This window comes from Oncorhynchus mykiss, chromosome 18 (assembly GCF_057628025.1).
Source record: "Oncorhynchus mykiss isolate SJ-2025 chromosome 18, ASM5762802v1, whole genome shotgun sequence".
Classification (NCBI taxonomy): Eukaryota; Metazoa; Chordata; class Actinopteri; order Salmoniformes; family Salmonidae; genus Oncorhynchus; species Oncorhynchus mykiss.
In genome coordinates this window covers 70,496,554-70,520,890 of record NC_143039.1, presented here as the reverse complement: position 1 = coordinate 70,520,890, position 24,337 = coordinate 70,496,554, and the positions used below count along the sequence as shown (strand labels likewise).

Sequence of the window (24,337 nt, the reverse complement as noted above, 5' to 3'; positions counted from 1 at the left end):
AGATGCCACTTTTCCAACAAGTCAGTTCGTCAAATTTCTGCCCTGCTAGAGCTTCCCGGGTCAACTGTAAGTGCTGTTATTGTGAAGTGAAAACGTCTCGGAGCAACAACAGCTCAGCCACGAAGTGGTAGACCACAAGCTCACAGAACGGGACCACAGAGTGCTGAAACGCTTAGCATGTAAAAATCTTCTGTCCTCGGTGGCAACACTCACTACCGAGTTCCAAACTGCCTCTGGAAGCAATGTAAGCACAAGAACTGTTCGTCGGGAGCTTCATGAAATGGGTTTCCATGGCCGAGCAGACGCACACAAGCCTAAGATCACCATGTGCGATGCCAAGCGTCGGCTGGAGTGATGTAAAGTTTGCCACCATTGGACTGGAGCAGTGGAAACGTGTTCTCTGGAGTGATGAATCACGTTTCAACATCTGGCAGTCCGACGGACAAATCTGGGTTCGGTGGATGCCAGGAGAACGCTACCTGTCCCAATGCTTAGTGCCAACTGTAAAGTTTGGTGGAGGAGGAATAATGATCTGGGGCTGTTTTTCATGGTTTGGGCTAGGCCCCTTAGTTCCAGTGAAGGGAAATCTTAACGCTACAGCATAAAATTACATTCTAGACGATTCTGTGCTCGAGATCAGTGTGGAACTTGACTGGCATGATTACTATGGTGTGTATGTGGTCCTCCACACCCCTTCCCAAAATGGCTACTGTGCCATTGTTTCCCCTTGCATTACTTGACATAGAGCCAGAAAAAAGAGTTGTAAATCTAGTAAGTCCAGAACTGGCATAGTCCAGAACCTGAACTCAACCCCATCGATCACCTTTGGGATGAATTGGAATGCCGACTGCGAGCCAGGCCTAACCGTCCAACATCAGTGCCTGACCTCACTAATGCTCTTCTGGCTAAATGGAAACAAGTCCCCACAGCAATGTTCCAATATCTAGTGGAAAGCCTTCCCAGAAGAGTGGAGGCTGTTATAGCAGCAAAGGGTGGACCAACTCCATATTCATGCCCATGATTTTGAAATTAGATGTTCGATGAGCAGGTGTCCACATACTTTTGGTTATGTAGTGTAGTTTATGGGGCTTTTTTCGTCTGTTCAAATACCCATCAGGATTTCTCCAGGAAAAGGAGATTTAACAAGATAGAGACATTAGACCACACAAGTGCTTCATTCTAAATCACTTAAAAAAAAACTAAATGGCACCCTATTCCTTATATAGTGCACTACTATTGACCAGGGCCAATAGGGAATAGGGTGCACTACTATTGACCAGGGCCAATAGGGAATAGGGTGCACTACTATTGACCAGGGCCCATAGGGTGCCATTTGGGAGGCAGCCATTGTTGACTCTGCTCCCCCTACTTTTACCACGGGAACCTGTCCTCATTGGTCTAAATGGAAACCTTCTCCAGTAAGCCTGGAGATGCTAATTATGCAAATGTCACCACTGTGAAATCAATCATTTATTTTATTGCCTAATTAGATTATGCTTTGAATGTGTATATTAGGACCTCAGCCATCTGCCAGGTAATGTACTCTGTCCAGCAGAGTGGATAGGGGCGGGAATAACCACCAGAACATTTTTCTGTTCATCAAGAGAGGAGGGGTCTGGAGTGTGTGTGTGTGTGTGTGTGTTTACCTGTTTGTCTGTCTATGCATGTGTGGCTTCATGTGCGTCAATGAGAATTTGATCTGTTAATCATGTCATTGTAGGGAAAAGGCATTTGCAGGAATTAACAGTGTGAGGACGATCATGGTTTTTAAACTCCCAGAGTCAGAGGCTTCATCTTCAGTCGAATCATACAGCTTTTCGCATGCATATTTGTTACGCGCATGCACGCACGCACGCACGCACACAGTTGGGGGTGATGAAGGGGCACTGGGTTTCTATGCTAAAGATAACTAACAACAGAGTGGATAGTCGGGGGATGGATGATGGATGGATGACAGAGGGGAGGGTGATTGAGGCCTGACAGAAGGAGGTCCTTCCTACCCAGAATGCCCCTTCCTCCCTTCGTATCATAGTGCCTCTCCTCTTTCTAAAGATTGTAGATAAGAATATGTATGAATAGAGTGTAAATAGTATTTTTGCTGTAATTCCAATATATAAGTCATATTTTATTACATGTTCTATTATAATTTATTTGTATGTTTTATGTACAGTATATAACTGTTCTGTACTTTGTCTTGTATTTCTATGTTGTATGTGGATCCCAGGAAGAGTAGCTGCTGCATGTGCAGTAGCTAATATGGATCCTAATAAAGTACACTTTCCCTTGCACCATTGGTGGAGGGAAAGCAGTGACCTGTGGGGCTGCGGGGTCAGGCACCACCCCCACCCTCAGGTAGAGCATCTGTCCACCCCTCTTTCTCTAACTGCCAGGCACCCACGCCCCCCCACCCCTCTCGGGTCATTGGGCCCCACGATCACGCCTGCTCCATTGTGGCCCAACAGCTATGTACACCCACACACGTGCCGTAAATCCATCACATCACACACAAACACAGCTGGGGAGCGTGGGTGCATACACACACATACACACAGACATTAGTGGATTCGGCCAATGGCAGACAGACAGACAGATGCGCAATTCCCCTTTCAGGAGTTGCTTAAACTGACTAGTCCAATAACACAAAATATCCAACTGTGTACTAGGCTGTGCATGGGTCTAGCCTATATATTACAGTAAATAGCATCCTTTTCCCACTGGTTTTTAGCTAGCCTATATATTACAGTAAATAGCATCATTTACCCACTGGTTTTTAGCTAGCCTATATATTACAGTAAATGGCATCCTTTTCCCACTGGTTTTTAGCTAGCCTATATATTACAGTAAATAGCATCATTTACCCACTGGTTTTTAGCTAGCCTATATATTACAGTAAATAGCATCATTTACCCACTGGTTTTTAGCTAGCCTATATATTACAGTAAATAGCATCCTTTTCCCACTGGTTTTTAGCTAGCCTAAATATTACAGTAAATAGCATCATTTACCCACTGGTTTTTAGCTAGCCTATATATTACAGTAAATAGCATCATTTACCCACTGGTTTTTAGCTAGCCTATATATGACAGTAAATAGCATAATTTACCCACTGGTTTTTAGCTAGCCTATATATTACAGTAAATAGCATCATTTACCCACTGGTTTTTAGCTAGCCTATATATTACAGTAAATAGCATCATTTACCCACTGGTTTTTAGCTAGCCTAAATATTACAGTAAATAGCTTAATTTTCCCACTGTTTGTTCTCAGTGGATGTCGGGTGCTGTTTTCTAGTGAGATGAGAGTAGTCGTCAGATGTCAGGTGCTTTTGTCTAGTGAGATGAGAGGAGTTGACAGATGAGTGGGTTTGATTCAGCTGGGGCTAATCCCCAGGCCTGTATGTACGAGGGAGGCTAAGCCGAGAACTAGGCCAACTCTGCATGTACAAGGTTGGAACAAAGAGTCCAGTACCATAAGACACTTCAGAGGGCAGGAAATGAAATATGGAATCTTCAGTGCGTGGTACATTGACATGAAGCTGTGGTGCTATCTCTGAGAATACATTGGAGACTGACTGGACCTTAGAGATGTTTTCTTATCAACAACCCCAGGAAGAATAAGGAAATGTTTCTGAAGCATCATCTCACCTTGACAGAATCCAGTAAACTCTTGGGGAAGAATCTTCTTAAGCCCACGTCTTTTCTGTAAAGAAAAAAGAGCAGAGGAAAAGGAGAACATCAGTTTAGCAAGACACATGAGAATGCAAAACTTTCACTTTAGCAATGAATGCTAATTGTCTACTTTCGGATGAATATCAACACATCCACATTGTCTACTGACTGAATTGGTGTAGGATGAAGTTGCCCCTAAATGCTGATATTGGGTCAGTTTTGCATTTTCCACACTAATAGTTAAGGTCAGGATTGGAAGCTGATCCTAGATGTGTACTTAGTGGAAACGTCACCCCGTCTCAGAATTGTATCTCTCTGATACTGATCTACCAGGGAAACAGGAGAGAAACACATCCATTTACTCAGGGTCATTAGTAGGACATACAGTATCTAACGTAAATACTGCAGCTCAGGCCTCTGAAGTTGACATTGCCATTTTAGTCATTAGCAGACGCTTTTATCTAAACTTACAGGAGCAATTAGGGATAAGTGCCTTGCTCAAGAGTACATTGACAGATTTTCCACGTATTCGGCTCGGGATTTCGAACCATTCGACCTTTCGGTTACTCCCCCAATACTCTTAACCGCTAGGCTACCAGCTGTTATTCACAAAACATAGTGCCTTCAGAAAGTATTCACACCCCTGGACTTTTTCCACATTTTGTTGTGTTAAATCCTGAATTTAAATTGATGAAATATACTGTTGTTTGTTGGCCTAAACACAATACCCCATAATGTCAAAGGGGAATTTTGACAAATTAGTTCAGGAGTAGAAATGTGCACAAGTCACATAATAAGTTGCATGGACTCCGTCTGTGTGCAATAATAGTTTTTAACAAGATTTTTGAATGACTACCTCATCTCTGTACCCCACACATACAATTACAGTATCTGTATGGTCCCTTAGTCAGGCAGCGAATTTCAAACACAGAGGAAGGAGAAGAAGGCCAATGGAGACTTTAAGACAGTTACATAGTTTAATGGCAGTGATAGGAGAAAACTGAGGATGGCTCAACAACATTGAAATTACTCCACAATACTAACCAAAATGACAGTGAAAAGACGCACATCTGTACAGAATAAAAAATATTCCAAAACCTACATCCTGTTTGCAATAAGGCTCTAAAGTAACACTGCAAAAAAATTGTTCTGAAAACAAATGTTATATTTTCAAGCAAAGTGGTGGCTGCATCATGTTATGGGTATGCCTGTAATCATTAAGGACTGGGGAGCTTTTCAAGATAAAAAAAAATCTACGGAACGGAGCTAAGCACAGGCAAGATCCTAGAGGTACATCTGGTTCAGTCTGCTTTCCATCGGACACTGGACACTGGGAGATGAATTCACCTTTCACAAGGCCAAATATACGCTGGAGTTGCTTACCAAGACGACATTGAATGTCCCTGAGTGGCCTAGTTACAGTTTTGACTTAAATCGGCTTTAAAATCTATGGCAAGACTTGAAAAAGGTTGTCAAGCAATGATTAACAACCAACTTGAATAATTTTTTTAATAATAAATGGGAAAATGTTGCACAATCCAGTTGTTCAAAGCTCTTGGAGACTTACCCAGAAACACTCACAGATGTAATCACCGCCAAAGGTGATTCTAACATGCATTGAGTCAGTTGTGTGAATACTTAAGTAAATTAGATATTTAATTTGAAATACATTTGCTAAAATTTATAAAAACATGTTTTCACTTTGTCATAATTGGGTTTTATTAGTAGAATTTTGACAAAAGCAATCTATTTAATTTAGGCTGTAAAACAACAAAATGTGGAATAATTCAAGGGTTATTAATACCTTCTGAATTCTATAGCTTATCGGTCTGTGTACGGAGAAAAGGAAGGAAAAGTGGATGTAAAAACAGCTAAACACGACATTGGCTAATGACTAACCAGAGAGAGTGAGAGAAAGGGAGAGAGAGAGAGAGAGAGAGAGAGAGAGAGAGAGAGAGAGAGAGAGAGAGAGAGAGAGAAAGGGAGAGAGACAGGTTTGCAGGGAAGAATACCTGAGAGAGAGAGAGAGAGAGAGAGAGAGAGAGAGAGAGAGAGAGAGAGAGAGAGAGAGAGAGAGAGAGAGAGAGAGAGAGGGTCCTTGAGATGTCACAGTGTAGGTTTTAAAGCCTTTAAATTCTTCCCTCCCACACAATCAATTCATCATAAGGGCTCTATGAAAAGATAGCTTGTTAAAACACGAGGTGCTCCCATGGCCATTTACATTCCGCCGGCCAGAATCAATCAACATCATTTATAAGGCCAGGGCCAGAAAAGCTGCCAGAAAATGGATGCTGCCTTGGCATTAACATGATGAAGCTTTGCTGATAACCCCTTGCCTTATTACATATTTTGCTGTGATACAGTCTGAATTAAAAATGGATTCAATATATATACATCTATACACAATGCCCCATAATAACAAAGTGAAAACATTTTAGCACATTTATTGAAAATGAAATACAGAAATTTCTAATTTACATAATTATCTACCCCCCTGAGTCAATACATGTTAGAATCACCTTTGGCAGCGATTACAGCTGTGAGTCTTTCTAGGTATGTCTCTAAGAGCTTTGCACAACTGGATTGTACAATATTTGCACTTTATTTTTTGTATACTTCAAGCTCTGTCAAGTTGGTTGTTGATCATTGCTAGACAGCCATGTTCAAGTCTTGCCATAGATTTTAAATCAAATCAAATCAAATGTATATAGCCCTTCGTACATCAGCTGATATCTCAAAGTGCTGTACAGAAACCCAGCCTAAAACCCAGCCTAAAACCCCAAACAGCAAGCAATGCAGGTGTAGGTGTTTAGCAATGCCGGTGTTTAAAGCCGATTTAAGTCAAAACTGTAACTATGCCACTCAGGGACATTCAATGTCGTCTTGGTAAGCAACTCCAGTGTATATTTGGCCTTGTGTTTTAGGTTATTGTCCTGCTGAAAGGTACATTTATTTCCCAGTATCTGTTGGAAAGCAGACAACCAGGTTTTCCTCTAGGATCATGCCTATGCTTTGCTCTATTCTTTTTATCCTAAAAAAATCCCTAGTCCTTGCCGATGACAAGCATACCCATAACATGATGCAGCCACCCCCATGCTTGAAAATATGAAGAGTAGTAATCAGTAATGTGTTGTGTTGGATTTTCCCCAAACATACCACTTTGTATTTAGGAGATAAAATTAATTTCTTTGCCATTTCTTTTTTTCAGTTTTACTTTAGTGCCTTATTGCAAACAGGATGAATGTTTTAGAATATGTTTTATTCTGTACAGTTCTCCTTTTCACGCTGTCATTTAGGTTAGTATTGTGGAGTAACTACAATTTTTGTTGGTCCATCCTCAGTTTTCTCCTATCACAGCTATTAAACAAACTATTTGAAGGTTTCCTTCCTCTCAGGCAACTGAGTTAGGAAGGACACCTGTATCTTTGTAGTGACTGGGTGTATTGATACACCATCCAAAGTGTAATTAATAACTTCACCATGCTTAAAGAGATATTCAATGTTAGCTTTATTTATATACCCATCTACCAATAGGTGTCCTTCGTTGTGAGGCATTGGAAAACCTCCCTGATCTTTGTGGCTGAATAAGTGTTTGAAATTCACTGCTCGACTGAGGGACCATACAGATAATTGTTTTTGTGGGGTACAGAGATGAGGTAGTCATTCAAAAATCTTGTTAAACACTATTATTGCACACACAGTGAGTCCATGCAACAGTGGTAGGCATGATCACCGACAACAATGAGACAGCCTATAGGGAGGAGGTCAGAGACCTGGCAGTGTGGTTCCAGGAAAACAACCTCTCCCTCAATGTGAGCAAGACAAAGGAGCTGATCGTGGCCTACAGGAAAAGGCTAGGCCGAACAGGCGCCAATTAACATTGCGGGGCTGTAGTGGAGCGAGTCGAGAGTTCCAAGTTCCTTGGTGTGCACATCATCAATGAACTATCATGGTCCAAACATACCAAGACAGTCGTGAAGAGTGCACGACAACACCTTTTTCCCCTCAGGAGACTGAAAATATTTGGCATGGATCACCAGATCCTCAAAAAGTTCTACAGCTGCACCATCGAGAGCATCCTGACCGGTTGCATCACCGCCTGGTATGGCAACTTCTCGGCATCCGACCGTAAGGTGTTACAGAGGATAGTGCGTACGGCCCAGTACATCACTGGGGCCAAGCTTCCTGCCATCCAGGACCTATATACTAGGCGGTGTCAGAGCAAAGCCCAAAAGATTGTCAGAGACTCCAGTCACCTAAGTCAAACTGTTTTCTCTGCTACCTGCACGGCAAGTGGTACCGGAGCGCCAAGTCTAGGACCGAAGGCTCCATAACAGCTTCTAACCCCAAGCCATAAGACTGCTGAACAATTAATCAAATGGCCACCGGACTATTTACATTGACCCCCCATTTGTTTTTACACTACTGCGACTCGCTGTTTATTATCTATGCATAGCCACTTCACCCCTACCTACATTTAGAAATTACCTCAACTAACCTGTACCGCTGCACACTGACTTGGTACCGATACCACTTTGACATTATGGAGTATTGTGTGTAGGCCAGTGACACAAAATCTCAATTTAATCAATTTTAAATTCAGGCTGTAACAAGAAAATGTGGAAAAAGTCAAGGGGTTTGAATACTTTCTCAAGGCACTGTAGGTGTATTTGAGGATCTGTATGCCACGACAATGAGTTACAAGGAGTTGGCATGACGGCACAAACAGATTGGCACTTAAGGGATGTATGTAGTATAATAACGAAAGGATGTAGGAAGTAGCCTAGCTATGTTAAATCAAGAGGAAACCTGTTCTGTAGTTTTAGCAGTGCTGAAACACAACATTATGATTTCCCCCATGCTCAGTATTAATCCCATGCACTACAGTAATCCAAGTTTCCCACCAGGTTGAACCTCCCTCTTTCCCTCCTCTCCTTCCCCTTTCTCTCCCTCCATCAGTCACCCAGACTGGAAGTACTCTCTGATTGGAGTGTCCCTGCTACCCTTTCTTTCTCTCTCCCTCCCTTCCCATTTCCACCCTTATCTCCTCCTCTCCTCTCTTTCTCCTCCTCTCGGTTCCTCTCCTCCTCCTCCTCCTCTTTCTCTCCTTCCCATATCTCCCATTTTCTCCTCTCTGTTCCTCTCCTCCTCCTCCTCTTTTTTCTCCTTCTTCCCTCCCTTCTCTCTTCCTCTCTCCTCTTCCTCTCACTCCCATACATCCCCCTCTCTCCCCTTCCTTTCCTCCCCTTCCCCCTCAGTGCTGGGCTCTGTGTATGTGGGTAAGTGGATTGATTGACCTGTAACTAATGCTAGCCAACACAATGAGCCCCATGTCTGCATATCTTGTTAGGCATGTTTCTCAGGCAGTGCCCTGCCTTACAACCTGCCCGCAGGCCCAGTGGAATTAATACATCCCTTAACTTTGCATATCCTTGGAACCAGCCAAGTAGGACATTGGGTTATGTCCCAAATGGCACCATTTATAGTGTACTACGTTTGACCAGGTTCCATAGGGCTTCATAGTGCACTATGTAGGGAATCGTGTGCCATTTTGGGATGCAGCCATACATTTTCCCTGCATAAGGAAGGAGGTGTGAGAGAGATTCTTCCCTCTGAAAGGAGGCAGAACACAATGCGAGGTCTTGGTCTCTCTCCCCCTCTCCTATTCATCCATCAGGCATAAGATATATGAAGGTACCTCCATTTTTTTCAATCAATACAGAGAGAAAAGAGAGAGGGATGTTAGTGATTAGCCTAGTTAGAGACTGAAGGCCTGAGCATATGACAAAAGGACTAATTGGAATGCATTGTTAGAAACATGCATGACTAAGGTGACCTTTCAAACTTTATCAAATAGCATAGCTCAGACAAGCATGTTGGCCCGCAGACCTAAGACCCTGGAGGGGGTTTCAAAATGGCCATGGCTCTTTTGTCAGGGGTTCTCAAACCTCTCCTCGGGGACTCCCAGGTCCTCCATGTATTTGAACTATTCCACAGCTTGCACACCTGATTCAGATGGTCAACTAGTCATTACGCCCTTGACTAGTTGAATCAGGTGAGTTAGTTCAGGGCTACAACAACATTGTGAAACGTCTGTTGGTCCCCAGGAGAGGTTTGAGAACCACTGACCTACGTGATCTTTATGAAGGATGGTTCACATACTGTATAACCCGTTAACACACTAGGTTGACCTACGTGATCTTTATGAAGGATGGTTATCATATAACCCATTATCACACTAGGTTGACCTACGTGATCTTTATGAAGGATGGTTCACATACTGTATAACCCATTAACACACTAGGTTGACCTACGTGATCTTTATGAAGGATGGTTATCATATAACCCATTATCACACTAGGTTGACCTACGTGATCTTTATGAGGGATGGTTATCATATAACCCATTATCACACTAGGTTGACCTACGTGATCTTTATGAAGGATGGTTCACATACTGTATAACCCATTAACACACTAGGTTGACCTACGTGATCTTTATGAAGGATGGTTATCATATAACCCATTATCACACTAGGTTGACCTACGTGATCTTTATGAGGGATGGTTATCATATAACCCATTATCACACTAGGTTGACCTACGTGATCTTTATGAGGGATGGTTATCATATAACCCATTATCACACTAGGCAAGGCTGCTGATACCATTGGTACTGATCTCAGTGTACTAGGTACAAATAGTCCACTTCAAGATGATTTTGTGTATTGAGGTTATAGGATATCAAAGATATAGGTAGGATATCTCAGGAAATTATATTTGAGCTAACGTAAATAAATGCATTTAATCCCCTTTATAGGAATTCCTCTTGTTGTTTCTGGGTAAAGATCAACAGAGACCTACAATATTGACTGAATAGTTGATTCTTACAGTGAGCAGAGAAACCTAAGCTATTAACAGATGACAATCAATCCAAAAGGGGACTTACTCTAATAGTTCATAGTTCGATTTTTTGTCCAGGGCATTTCCTCGCATCTCCCGGAAGAATCTCCTGTAAGGGAAACATGTCTTGGTGAGTGGGGGTGTCAATGAGAACTGTAACAACATGGGAGCTAGCTAGCGCCCATGAGAGAACAGAACATTTGACCAATCTTGGATAACTGTAAACTGACCTGATTTCAAGGCATCCCAACTTAAGTGCAATGTCTTGCTCAACCTGATCCGCTATCTCCACCATGTAGTCATTTTTCACCTGAAAGACAGAACCGAAGACATGCTTTCATGTTATTGCCCCATTGCACTAGTATTTGTTTTTTTCTGTGCATATGACCTACACTCTTTGATTTGATTTGGTTTTAGAACGGGAGACTAGAAAACTGAAATCTGGGCCCTGGTGTTTCTGTATGGAGGGAGTAGGGGGGCTTTACACAGAGCAGAGCAAGCAGATGTCACACATGAACACTGTCTTCTAGAGGGAGGGGTAGAACAGACTGTCTTCTAGAATGAGGGGTAGAACACACTGCCTTCTAGAATGAAGGGTAGAACACACTGGCTTCTAGAATGAGGGGTAGAACACATCGACTTCTAGAATGAGGGATAGAACACACTGACTTCTAGAATGAGGGATAGAACACACTGACTTCTAGAATGAAGGATGGAACACACTGACTTCTAGAATGAGGGATAGAACACACTGACTTCTAGAATGAAGGATAGAACACACTGACTTCTAGAATGAAGGATAGAACACACTGACTTCTAGAATGAGGGGTAGAACACACTGACTTCTAGAATGAGGGGTAGAACACACTGACTTCTAGAATGGGGTAGAACACACTGTCTTCTAGAATGAAGGATGGAACACACTGACTTCTAGAATGAGGGGTAGAACACACTGACTTCTAGAATGAAGGATGGAACACACTGACTTCTAGAATGAGGGGTAGAACGCACTGACTTCTAAAATGAGGGGTAGAACACACTGACTTCTAGAATGAAGGATAGAACACACTGACTTCCAGACAGAGGGGTAGAACACACTGACTTCTATAATGAGGGGTAGAACACACTGACTTCTAGAATGAAGGGTAGAACACACTGACTTCTAGAATGAAGGATAGAACACACTGGCTTCTAGAATGAAGGATAGAACACACTGACTTCTAGAATGAGGGGTAGAACACACTGACTTCTAGAATGAGGGGTAGAACACACTGACTTCTAGAATGAAGGATAGAACACACTGACTTCTAGAATGAGGGGTAGAACACAGGGGACAAAGGCATTGAGGGGGACCTTACTGCTATACAGCTCTTCAATAAACACTCCATCCATCCCTCCCTCCAGAGAGAGACAGAAAGACACAGACAGAGTGAGAGAGACAGACAGTGGCAGAAACATTAAATCTTATCACCCGTAATAACAGCCCATAAGAACCTAACGGTGATATTGATTGATAAAGGCTGGGTGGGTGCACCTGCAGTGATAGCAACACAACACTAGCAGACTGACACAGAGCGAGACATTTCCTGAGACAGATGAGTGTTTGCTTCTGAATGATAGCGAGAGGCTATTATGTCCTCTCTGAATGTTCCATTTGTCATGTTGAGCGCCGGCTCTTTGTATTCTAACACCAATACAGACATTGATTCTGCCACTGTAGATCATGGAAACAGATCCTGCTTCCTGAAGGTGTTCTTCCACACCAGACTGAATTCAGGACAGAAGCTCTTCTCATGCTCCATGATTAGCCCTTCAAACACTGACCGTTCACCTTCCATCAGTACCATTTTCCTCTCAGCTGGCACTCAGCAAAACCATGAGAGCAAAAAGAGGAAACCAGCACACTGCTCACTGCTCGCAGCGAGGCAAAATCATAAAGCTTAATAAAAAGCAGTGGTACCAGCAAAGCAGTGATACTAGCAAAGCAGTGATACCAGCAAAGCAGTGATACTAGCAAAGCAGTGATACTAGCAAAGCAGTGATACCAGCAAAGCAGTGATACCAACAAAGCAGTGATACCAGCAAAGCAGTGATACTAGCAAAGCAGTGATACTAGCAAAGCAGTGATACTAGCAAAGCAGTGGTACCAGCAAAGCAGTGATACTAGCAAAGCAGTGATACTAGCAAAGCAGTGATACTAGCAAAGCAGTGATACCAGCAAAACAGTGGTACCAGCAAGAGCAGTGATAAAAGCAAAGCAGTGATACTAGCAAAGCAGTGATACTAGCAAAACAGTGGTACCAGCAAGAGCAGTGATACTAGCAAAGCAGTGATACTAGCAAAGCAGTGATACTAGCAAAGCAGTAATACTAGCAAAGCAGTGATACTAGCAAAGCAGTTATACTAGCAAAGCAGTGATACCAGCAAAGCAGTAACACTAGCAAAGCAGTGACACTAGCAAAGCAGTGGTACCAGCAAAACAGTGGAAACAGCAAGAGCAGTGATACTAGCAAAGCAGTGATACTAGCAAAGCAGTGATACTAGCAGAGCAGTGATACCAGCAAGAGCAGTGATACCAGCAAGAGCAGTGATACTAGCAAAGCAGTGATACTAGCAAAGCAGTGGTACCAGCAAAGCAGTAATACTAGCAAAGCAGTGATACTAGCAAAACAGTGGTACCAGCAAGAGCAGTGATACTAGCAAAGCAGTGATACTAGCAAAGCAGTGATACTAGCAAAGCAGTGATACCAGCAAAGCAGTGATACCAGCAAAGCAGTGATACTAGCAAAGCAGTGGTACCAGCAAAGCAGTGATACCAGCAAAGCAGTGATACTAGCAAAGCAGTGATACTAGCAAAGCAGTGGTACCAGCAAGAGCAGTGATACTAGCAAAGCAGTGATACTAGCAGAGCAGTGATACCAGCAAGAGCAGTGATACTAGAAAAGCAGTGATACTAGCAAAGCAGTGATACCAGCAAAGCAGTGATAATAGCAAAGCAGTGATACTAGCAAAGCAGTGGTACCAGCAAAGCAGTGATACTAGCACAGCAGTGATACTAGCAAAGCAGTGATACTAGCAAAGCAGTGATACCAGCAAAGCAGTGGTACCAACAAAGCAGTAATACCAGCAAGAGCAGTGATACCAGCAAAGCAGGGATACTAGCAAAGCAGTGATACTAGCAAAGCAGTGATACCAGCAAGAGCAGTGATACTAGCAAAGCAGTGATACCAGCAAGAGCAGTGATACTAGGAAAGCAGTGATACCAGCAAGAGCAGTGATACTAGCAAAGCAGTGATACCAGCAAAGCAGGGATACTAGCAAAGCAGTGATACTAGCAAAGCAGTGATACTAGCAAAGCAGTGATACCAGCAAAGCAGTGATACCAGCAAGAGCAGTGATACTAGCAAAGCAGTGATCACAGCAAGAGCAGTGATACCAGCAAGAGCAGTGATACTAGCAAAGCAGTGATCACAGCAAGAGCAGTGATACCAGCAAGAGCAGTGATACTAGCAAAGCAGTGATCACAGCAAGAGCAGTGATACCAGCAAGAGCAGTGATACTAGCAAAGCAGTGATACCAGCAAGAGCAGTGATACTAGCAAAGCAGTGATACCAGCAAGAGCAGTGATACTAGCAAAGCAGTGATACTAACAGAGCAGTGATACTAGCAAAGCAGTGATACCAGCAAGAGCAGTGATACTAGCAAAGCAGTGATACCAGCAAGAGCAGTGATACTAGCAAAGCAGTGATACTAACAGAGCAGTGATACTAGCAAAGCAGTGATACTAGCAAAGCAGTGTGCGAGTTTCCTCTTTTTACTCTCATGTTATTCAACTGTTACCATGCACCTAAAACAAAGATAGCTCAGATGTGCAAGTGCCTTTTGAATTTTAAAACCACAAGAGTAAAACTCACAAGTGAGCCCAAATGTTTTTCACTGCTGTAAAAATGGCCTCTTTTCTCCCCCGTCTGGATGGGAGGGAGTGTCTCTTCCCCAGAGCGCCAGACACCAGGCAGAGCCCCCCTAGGCTCACTAACCCAGTTCACCTCTCTGCTTCTACAGCCCCGCGGGTGGTTACACACCGTGTGTTACTTCCTAATACCTCTCCCCTACTGCACCCATACACTCCCACACACACAGTAAAGGCTTGGATCCCTCAGACACACACACACACAATTTGCACACATGGCTGCACAAACACATACACACACTGTTAGAAGTGCTATATGCCTGCGGTTACAGTGTTGTTGAATAAATAGGCCTAGCCAAGTATGCTTTGAAATAGCGTGGTCAATGGCCTGTTAGAAACCAGGCTGTCTCTCTGTTAATCAACTCCCATGGATAATGTTTTGGGGTGTGTGGGTTTTAGGGCTGCCAGAGTTCATCAGCTAACTCGTTTGCTTTTTGTAATTTTAGTGCACTTGTTTTTTTGATAGCGATTAATCGCATTGTCTGAAAGCATTCACAATGCACTGAAAACATCCCAGATACAGTGCCTTGCGAAAGTATTCGGCCCCTTTGAACTTTGCGACCTTTTGCCACATTTCAGGCTTCAAACATAAAGATATAAAACTGTATTTTTTTGTGAAGAATCAACAACAAGTGGGACACAATCATGAAGTGGAACGACATTTATTGGATATTTCAAACTTTTTTAACAAATCAAAAACTGAAAAATTGGGCGTGCAAAATTATTCAGCCCCCTTAAGTTAATACTTTGTAGCGCCACCTTTTGCTGCGATTACAGCTGTAAGTCGCTTGGGGTATGTCTCTATCAGTTTTGCACATCGAGAGACTGAAATTTTTTCCCATTCCTCCTTGCAAAACAGCTCGAGCTCAGTGAGGTTGGATGGAGAGCATTTGTGAACAGCAGTTTTCAGTTCTTTCCACAGATTCTCGATTGGATTCAGGTCTGGACTTTGACTTGGCCATTCTAACACCTGGATATGTTTATTTTTGAACCATTCCATTGTAGATTTTGCTTTATGTTTTGGATCATTGTCTTGTTGGAAGACAAATCTCCGTCCCAGTCTCAGGTCTTTTGCAGACTCTATCAGGTTTTCTTCCAGAATGGTCCTGTATTTGGCTCCATCCATCTTCCCATCAATTTGAACCATCTTCCCTGTCCCTGCTGAAGAAAAGCAGGCCCAAACCATGATGCTGCCACCACCATGTTTGACAGTGGGGATGGTGTATTCAGGGTGATGAGCTGTGTTGCTTTTACGCCAAACATAACGTTTTGCATTGTTGCCAAAAAGTTCAATTTTGGTTTCATCTGACCAGACCACCTTCTTCCACATGTTTGGTGTGTCTCCCAAGTGGCTTGTGGCAAACTTTAAACAACACTTTTTATGGATATCTTTAAGAAATGGCTTTCTTCTTGCCACTCTTCCATAAAGGCCAGATTTGTGCAATATGCGACTGATTGTTGTCCTATGGACAGAGTCTCCCACCTCAGCTGTAGATCTCTGCAGTTCATCCAGAGTGATCATGGGCCTCTTGGCTGCATCTCTGATCAGTCTTCTCCTTGTATGAGCTGAAAGTTTAGAGGGATGGTCAGGTCTTGGTAGATTTGCAGTGGTCTGATACTCCTTCCATTTCAATATTATCGCTTGCACAGTGCTCCTTGGGATGTTTAAAGCTTGGGAAATCTTTTTGTATCCAAATCCGGCTTTAAACTTCTTCACAACAGTATCTCGGACCTGCCTGGTGTGTTCCTTGTTCTTCATGATGCTCTCTGCGCTTTTAACGGACCTCTGAGACTATCACAGTGCAGGTGCATTTATACGGAGACTTGATTACACACAGGTGGATTGTATTTATCATCATTAGTCATTTAGGTCAACATTGGATCATTCAGAGATCCTCACTGAACTTCTGGAGAGAGTTTGCTGCACTGAAAGTAAAGGGGCTGAATAATTTTGCACGCCCAATTTTTCCGTTTTTGATTTGTTAAAAAAGTTTGAAATATCCAATAAATGTCGTTCCACTTCATGATTGTGTCCCACTTGTTGATTCTTCACAAAAAAAATACAGTTTTATATCTTTATGTTTGAAGCCTGAAATGTGGCAAAAGGTCCCAAAGTTCAAGGGGGCCGAATACTTTCGCAAGGCACTGTATATCATCTATACAGCAAAAAACAACAATGTGATGTCAAAGTTGACATTGAGGTTAAAGAAAGTGTGCTTTACTAATTCACCTGATTTCACGAACGTTACTTTCAACAAAATCAAGACATCAATACTCTTGTAAAGCTTTTTTTGTTTGTCTGTCTCACCTGCTGGTAGAAGTAGTTGAGTGTGGGTTTGTCTTCACTGAAGCGGTGCAGGAACCCCTTTGGAAGGTAGCGAATACGCAGCTCATATCTAGAGAGGAGGAATATGTCACTGTTTAGACAAAACACAGAAGCATGTAACACAGAAGGGACCAGGGGTTTTGTACTCTAAGCTCTTCTAGTCACAGAGCTACAGTAGACACCAGTCTTCTAGTCACAGAGTTACAGTAGACACCAGTCTTCTAGTCACAGAGTTACAGTAGACACCAGTCGTCTAGTCACAGAGCTACAATTGACACCAGTATTCTAGTCACAGAGTTACAGTAGACACCAGTCTTCTAGTCACAGAGCTACAGTAGACACCAGTCTTCTAGTCACAGAGCTACAGTAGACACCATTCTTCTAGTCACAGAGTTACAGTAGACACCAGTCTTCTAGTCACAGAGTTACAGTAGACACCAGTCTTCTAGTCACAGAGCTACAGTAGACACCAGTCTTCTAGTCACAGAGCTACAGTAGACACCAGTCTTCTAGTCACAGAGTTACAGTAGACACCAGTCTTCTAGTCACAGAGCTACAGTAGACACCAGTCTTCTAGTCACAGAGTTACAGTAGACACCAGTCTTCTAGTCACAGAGTTACAGTAGACACCAGTCTTCTAGTCACAGAGCTACAGTAGACACCAGTCTTCTAGTCACAGAACTGGAACTCTATATACAGTTATCAAATCAAATGTTATATTCATTTGTATTTATTTGTCGCATTCTTTGTAAACAACAAGTGTGGACTAACAGTGAAATGCTTACTTACAGGCCCTTCCCAACAATACAGAGTTAAAGAAAATAAAGAAATAATGGAAAAGTAAAACAAGTAATAGTAAAAGTAATAATAAATACACAATGAGTAACAATAACTTGGCTATGCACAAGGTCCCAGTACCGAGTCGATGTGCACGGGTACGAGGAAATTGAGGAAAAAGCTGTACGTACATCTAACTAGAAATAAAGTGACAGATAATAAACAGTAACATGTGATGAGTAAAAACCAAATAGCTACCCAGACTAACTATTTACAGTGCCTTGCAAAAGTATTCAAATAAAGTCCACCTGTGTGAAATGTAAGTGTCACATGATCTCAGTATATATACATACACCTGTTCTGAAAGGTCTGCAACACCTGCAAAATCTGCAACACCACCAAGCCAGCAGCACCATGAAGAGCAAGCAGCACCATGAAGAGCAAGGAGCACCATGAAGAGCAAGCAGCACCATGAAGAGCAAGCAGCACCATGAAGAGCAAGGAGCTTTCCAAACAGGTCAGGGACAAAGTTGTGGAGAAGTACAGATCAGAGTTGGGTTATAAAAAAAGATCTGAAACTTTGAACATCCTACGGAGCACCATTAAATCCATTATAAAAAAAATGGAAAGAAAATGGCACCCCAACAAACCTGCCAAGAGAGGGCTGCCCACCAAAACTCATGGACCAGGCAAGGAGGGTATTAATTAGAGAGGCAACAAAGAGACCGAAGATAAACCGGAAGGTGTTCACCAAAAGGCATGTGGGAGACTCCCCAAACATATGGAATAAGGGACTCCGTCCAAGGATTCTTAGATTAGTGAAGAGCTTGGAGGGTTCTATGGTTTTGAATGCTGAACTGTAGTCAATGACCAGTATTCTCACAGGGCGGCAGGTAGCCTAGCAGTTAGCGCATTGGGCCAGTAATCAAAAGGTCTCTGGTTCCACACCTGGAGGTGACTAGGTGAAAAATCTACCGTTGTGCTCTTGAGAAAGGCACTTAACACTAATTGCTCCTGTATAATAGCGTCTGCTAAATTAATAAAATGTAAATGTGTTCCTTTTGTCCAAGTGGGAAAGGGCAGTTTGGAGTGCAATAGAGATTGCGTCTTCTGTGGATCTGTTGGGGCAGTATGTGAATTGGAGAGGGTCTAGGGTGTCTGGGATGATGGTGCTGATGTGAGCCATGACCAGCCGTTCAAAGTATTCCATGGCCACATGTCTGCCTAGGGGAGATGGTCATTCAGACAGGTTACCTTGGCGTTTTTGGGCACAGGGACTGTGGTGGTCCGCTTGAAACATGTAGGTATTACAGAGTGTGTTGGGGAGAGGTTGAAAAGGTCAGTGAAAACACTTGCCAGCTGGTAAGTGCATGCTCTAAGCACGCGTCCTGTTAATTCGTCTAGACTTGCGGCCTTGTGAATTTAAAAATGTTCACCTTTATTTAACCAGGTAGGCCAGTTGAGAACAAGTTCTCATTTACAACTGCAACCTGGCCAAGATAAAGTATAGCAGTGTGACAAAAAACAACAGAGTTACACATGGAATAAACAAGAGTACAGTCAATAACAATAGAAAAAATATATATAAAGTGTGTGCAAATGAAGTAAGGAGGTAAGGAAATAAATAGGCCAATAGTAGCGAAGTAATTACAATTTAGCAAATTAACATTGGAGTGATATATGTGCAGATGATGATGCGCAAGTAGAAATACTGGTGTGCAAAGAGCAAAAAAATGTAAATAAAAATATTGGGATGAGGTAGGTAGTTGGATGGGCTATTTACAGATGGGCTGTGTACAGCTGCAGCAATCGGTGAGCTGCTCAGATAGCTGATGCTTAAAGTTAATGAGGGAGATATAAGTCTCCAACTTCAGTGTTTTTGCAATTCGTTCCAGTCATTGGCAGCAGAGAACTGGAAGGAAAGGTGGCCAAAAGAGGTGTTGGCTTTGGGGATGACCAGTGAGTTACACCTGCTGGAGCGCGTGCTACGGATGGGTGTTACTATGGTGATCCGTGAGCTGAGATAAGGCGGAGCTTTACCTAGCAAACACTTATAGATGACCTGGAGCCAGTGGGTTTGGCGACGAATATGCAGCGAGGACCAGCCACCGAGAGCATACAGGTCACAGTGGTGGTTAGTATATGGGACTTTGGTGACAAAACGGATGGCACTGTGATAGACTGCATCCAGTTTGCTGAGTAGAGTGTTGGAGGCTATTTTGTAAACGACATCGCCGAAGTCAAGGATCGGTAGGATAGTCAGTTTTACGAGGGTATGTTTGGCAGCATGAGTGAAGGAAGCTTTGTTGTGAAATAGGAAGCCAATTCTAGATTTAACTTTGGATTGGAGATGCTTAATGTGAGTCTGGTAGGAGAGTTTACAGTCTAGCCAGACACCTAGGTATTTGTAGTTTCCACATATTCTAAGTCAGAACCGTCCAGAGTAGTGATGCGTAGGGCGGGTGGGTGCGGGCAGCAATTGGTTGAAGAGCATGCATTTTGTTTTACTAGCATTTAAGAGCATTTGGAGGCCACGGAAGGAGTGTTGTAGGGCGTTGAAGCTCGTTTGGAGGTTTGTTAACACAGTGTCCAAAGAAGGGCCACATGTATACAGAATGGTGTCGTCTGCATAGAGGTGGATCAAGGAATCACCGGCAGGAAGAGCAACATCATTGATATATACAGAGAAAAGAGTGGGCCCGAGAATTGAACCCTGTGGTACCCCATAGAGACTGCCAGAGGTGTGGACATCAGGCCCTCCGATTTGACACACTTAACTCTATCTGAGAAGTAGTTGGTGAACCAGACGAGGCAGTCATTTGAGCCTTGGCCAGATCGATGAAGCCGGCTGCACAGTACTGTCTTTTATCGATGGCGGTTATGATATCGTTTAGTACCTTGAGCGTGGCTGAGGTGCACCCGTGACCAGCTCGGAAACCGGAATGCACAGCGGAGAAGGTACGGTGGGATTTGAAATGGTCAGTTTGTTAACTTGGCTCTTGAAGACTTTGGAAAGGCAGGGCAGGATGGATATAGGTCTGTAACAGTTTGGGTCTAGAGTGACACCCCATTTCAAGAGGGGGATGACCGCGGCAGCTTTCCAATCTTTAAGAATCTCGGATGATACAAAAGAGAGGTTGAGCAGACTAGTAATAGGGGTTGAAACAATGGCAGTGGATAATTTTAGAAAGAGAGGGTCCAGATTGTCTAGCCCAGCTGATTTGTATGGGTATAGATTTTGCAGCTCTTTCAGAACTGCTATCTGGATTTGGGTGAAGGAGAAGCTGGGGAGGCTTGGGTAAGTAGCTTCTGGGGTTGCAGAGCTGTTGGCTGGGGTTGGGGTAGCCAGGAGGAAAGCATGGCCAGCCGTAGAGAAATGCTTATTCAAATATTGTTGATTTATCGGTGGTGACAGTGTTACCTAGCCTCAGTGCAGTGGGCAGCTGGGAGGAGGTGCTCTTATTCTCCATGGACTTTACAGTGTCACAGAACTTTCTGGAGTTACAGCTGCAGGATGCACATTTCTGTTTGAAAAAGCTAGCCTTGGCTTTCCTAACTGACATAGTGTATTAGTTCCTGACTTCCCTGAAAAGTTGCATATCACAGGGATTATTCGATGTTAGTGCAGTACGGCACAGGATGTTTTTGTGCTGGTCGAGGTCAGTCAGGTCTGGAGTGAACCAAGGGCTATATCTGTTCTTAGTTCTATTTTTTTAAAGGGGCATGCTTATTTAAGATGGTGAGGATATTACTTTAAAGAATAACCAGGCATCCTCTACTGATGGGATGAGGTCAATACCCTTCCAGGATACCCAGACCAGGTCGATTAGAAAGGCCTGCTCGCATAAGTGTTTTAGGGAGTGTTTTTACAGTGATGAGGGGTGGTCGTTTGACCGCGGACCCATAACGGATGCAGGCAATGAGGCAGTGATTGCTGAGATCCTGATTGAAAACAGCAAAGGTGTATTTGGAGGGCAAGTTGGTCATGATGATATCTATGAGGGTGCCCATGTTTACGGATTTAGGATAGTACCTGGTGGACTCCTTGATAATTTGTGTGAGATTGAGGGCATCTAGCTTAGAGTGTAGGAAGGCCGGGGTGTTAAGCATATCCCAGTTTAGGTCACCTAGCAGAACGAACTCGGAAGATAGATGGGGGGCAGTCAATTCACATATGGTGTCAAGGGCACAGCTGCTAGCTGAGCGGGGTCTATTACAGACGGCAACAGTGAGAGACTTATTTCTGGAGAGATACATTTTTTACATTTGAAGCTCGAACTGTTTGGGCATAGACCTGGAAAGTATGACAGAACTTTGCAGGCTCTCTCTGCAGTAGACTGCAACTCCTCCCCCTTTGACAGTTCTATCTTGATGTAAAATGTTGTAGTTGGGGATGGAAATCTCAGAATTTTTGGTGGCCTTCCTAAACCAGGATTCAGACGCGGCAAAGACATCAGGGTTGGCGGAGTGTGCTAAAGCAGTGAGTAAAACAAACTTAGGGAGGAGGCATCTGATGTTAACATGCATGAAACCAAGGCTTTTACGGTTACAGAAGTCAACAAATGAGAGCGCCTGGGGATACACAGGGCCTAGGTTAACCTCTATATCACCCGAGGAACAGAGGAAGAGTAGGATGAGGGTACGGCTAAAGGCTATCAAGAACTGGTCGTCTAGTGCGTTGGAGACAGAATAAAAGGAGCAGGTTTCTGGGCGTGGTAGATCAGATTCAGGGCATAATGTACAAAACAGGGGTATGGTAGGGTGTGGGTACAGTGGAGGTAAACCTAGGCATTGAGTGACGATGAGAGAGGTTGCATCTCTGGAGGCACTAGTTATGCTAGGTGAGGTCACCGCAGAGCTAGCTAAGACAACAATGAGTTAGACTACAACAGCTAATCAGCTAAGACAACAACAACAGGTAAAATGGCGAAGAATGGGCGGAGAGGGTCAGTTAACTACACACAGGGCCTGAGTTCAAGGCTGGGGCCGACAGATAAACTAAATAAACTAAAAGGAGTACTGTGATTAATGAACATTCCAGCAGGCATCAGCTATGTAGCCAGGTGATCATAGGGTCCAGTGAACAGCAATAGAAGAAACAGGGAAGCCGCTAGGTAGTTGTTACTACGCTAACAAGCAGGAGACACGTCGTTCATAAAGATAGCAGGCCGGTGCTAGCAGTATCGTCTTCACCGACGTCCGGCAAAGGCCGGTTGAGGGCACAACGGACAGAATTACGTCGGCAGACCAGTCGTGATGGATCTTCGGGGCTCCGTGTTGACAAAGGGTCCAGGCCAATTGGCAAAAGAGGTATTGTAGCTGGAGTAATTTTGTTTGCTAGCCAAGAGATGCGCCTGGCTCGAGGCTAACTGATGCTAGCTTCGGGGCAAGGTTGTTATCCACTATAGCCACTCGGTAGCAGCGAGTGTTGCTTGTTGCTTGCATTAAAGTGAGTATACAATACAGTCGTGGCCAAAAGTTTTGAGAATTACACAAATATACATTTTCACAAAGTCTGCTGCCTCAGTTTGTATGATGGAAATTTGCATATACTCCAGAATGTTATGGAGAGTGATCAGATGAATTGCATTTAGTTGCAAAGTCCCTCTTTGCCATGCAAATGACCTGAATCCTAAAAAAAATAATCCACTGCATATCAGCCCTGCCACAAAAGGACCAGCTGACATCATGTCAGTGATTCTGTTGTTAACACAGGAGATCGCTGGAGATCACTCTGTCATGCTGATTGAGTTTCGAATAACAGACTGGAAGCTTCAAAAGGAGGGTGGTGCTTGGAATCATTGTTCTTCCTCTGTCAACCATGGTTACCTTCAAGGAAACACGTGCCGTCATCATTGCTTTGTGCAAAAAGGGCTTCACAGGCAAGGATATTGCTGCCAGTAAGATTGCACCTAAATCAACCATTTATTGGATCATCAAGAACTTCAAGGAGAGCAGTTCAATTGTTGTGAAGAATGCTTCAGAGCATCCAAGAAAGTCCAGCAAGCGCCAAGACCATCTCCTAAAGTTCATTCAGCTGCGGGATTGGGGCACCACCAGTACAGGAGCTTGCTCAGGAATGGCAGCAGGCAGGTGTGAGTGCATCTGCACGCACAGTGAGGTGAAGACTTTTGGAGGATGGCCTGGTGTGAATAAAGGCAGCAAAGAAGCCACTTCTTTCAAGGAAAAACATCAGCTACAGACTGATATTCTGCAAAAGGTATAGGGATTGGACTGCTGATGACTGGGGTAAAGTCATTTTTTCTGATGAATCCCCTTTGATTGTTTGGGGGGTCCGGAAAAAACCTTGTCTGGAGAAGACAAGGTGAGCGCTACCACCAGTCCTGTGTCATGCCAACAGTAAAGCATCCTGAGACCATCCATGTGTGGGGTTGCTTCTCAGCCAAGGGAGTGGGCTCACTCACAATTTTGCCTAAGAACACAGCCATGAATAAAGAATGATACCAACACATCCTCCGAGAACAACTTCTCCCAACCATCCAGGAACAGTTTGGTGACGAACAATGACTTTTTCTAGCACGATGGAGCACCTTGCCATAAGGCAAAAGTGATAACTAAGTGGCCCGGGGGAAAAACACATCACTATTTTGGGTCCATGGCCAGGAAACTCCCCAGACCTTAATCCCATTGAGAACTAGTGATCAATCCTCAAGAGGCAGGTGGACAAACAAAA

The 24,337-nt window shown here is 43.5% G+C and overlaps 1 protein-coding gene across 46 annotated transcripts in view; it reads right to left on the bottom strand.

The window, feature by feature from the left end:
* LOC110496881 (focal adhesion kinase 1) overlaps positions 1 to 24,337 on the bottom strand; it is a 239,294-nt gene that overhangs the window by 70,611 nt on the left and 144,346 nt on the right. For all 46 annotated transcript variants that reach the window (XM_090209272.1, XM_090209259.1, XM_090209261.1 and 43 more), the window contains 4 exons: positions 16,849 to 16,936; positions 10,801 to 10,880; positions 10,617 to 10,679; positions 3,645 to 3,699 (listed from right to left, as the gene is read on the bottom strand). In XM_090209272.1, coding sequence (XP_090065398.1) covers positions 3,645 to 3,699; positions 10,617 to 10,679; positions 10,801 to 10,880; positions 16,849 to 16,936 — 286 coding nt within the window. The remainder of the gene's footprint in view (positions 1 to 3,644; positions 3,700 to 10,616; positions 10,680 to 10,800; positions 10,881 to 16,848; positions 16,937 to 24,337) is intronic.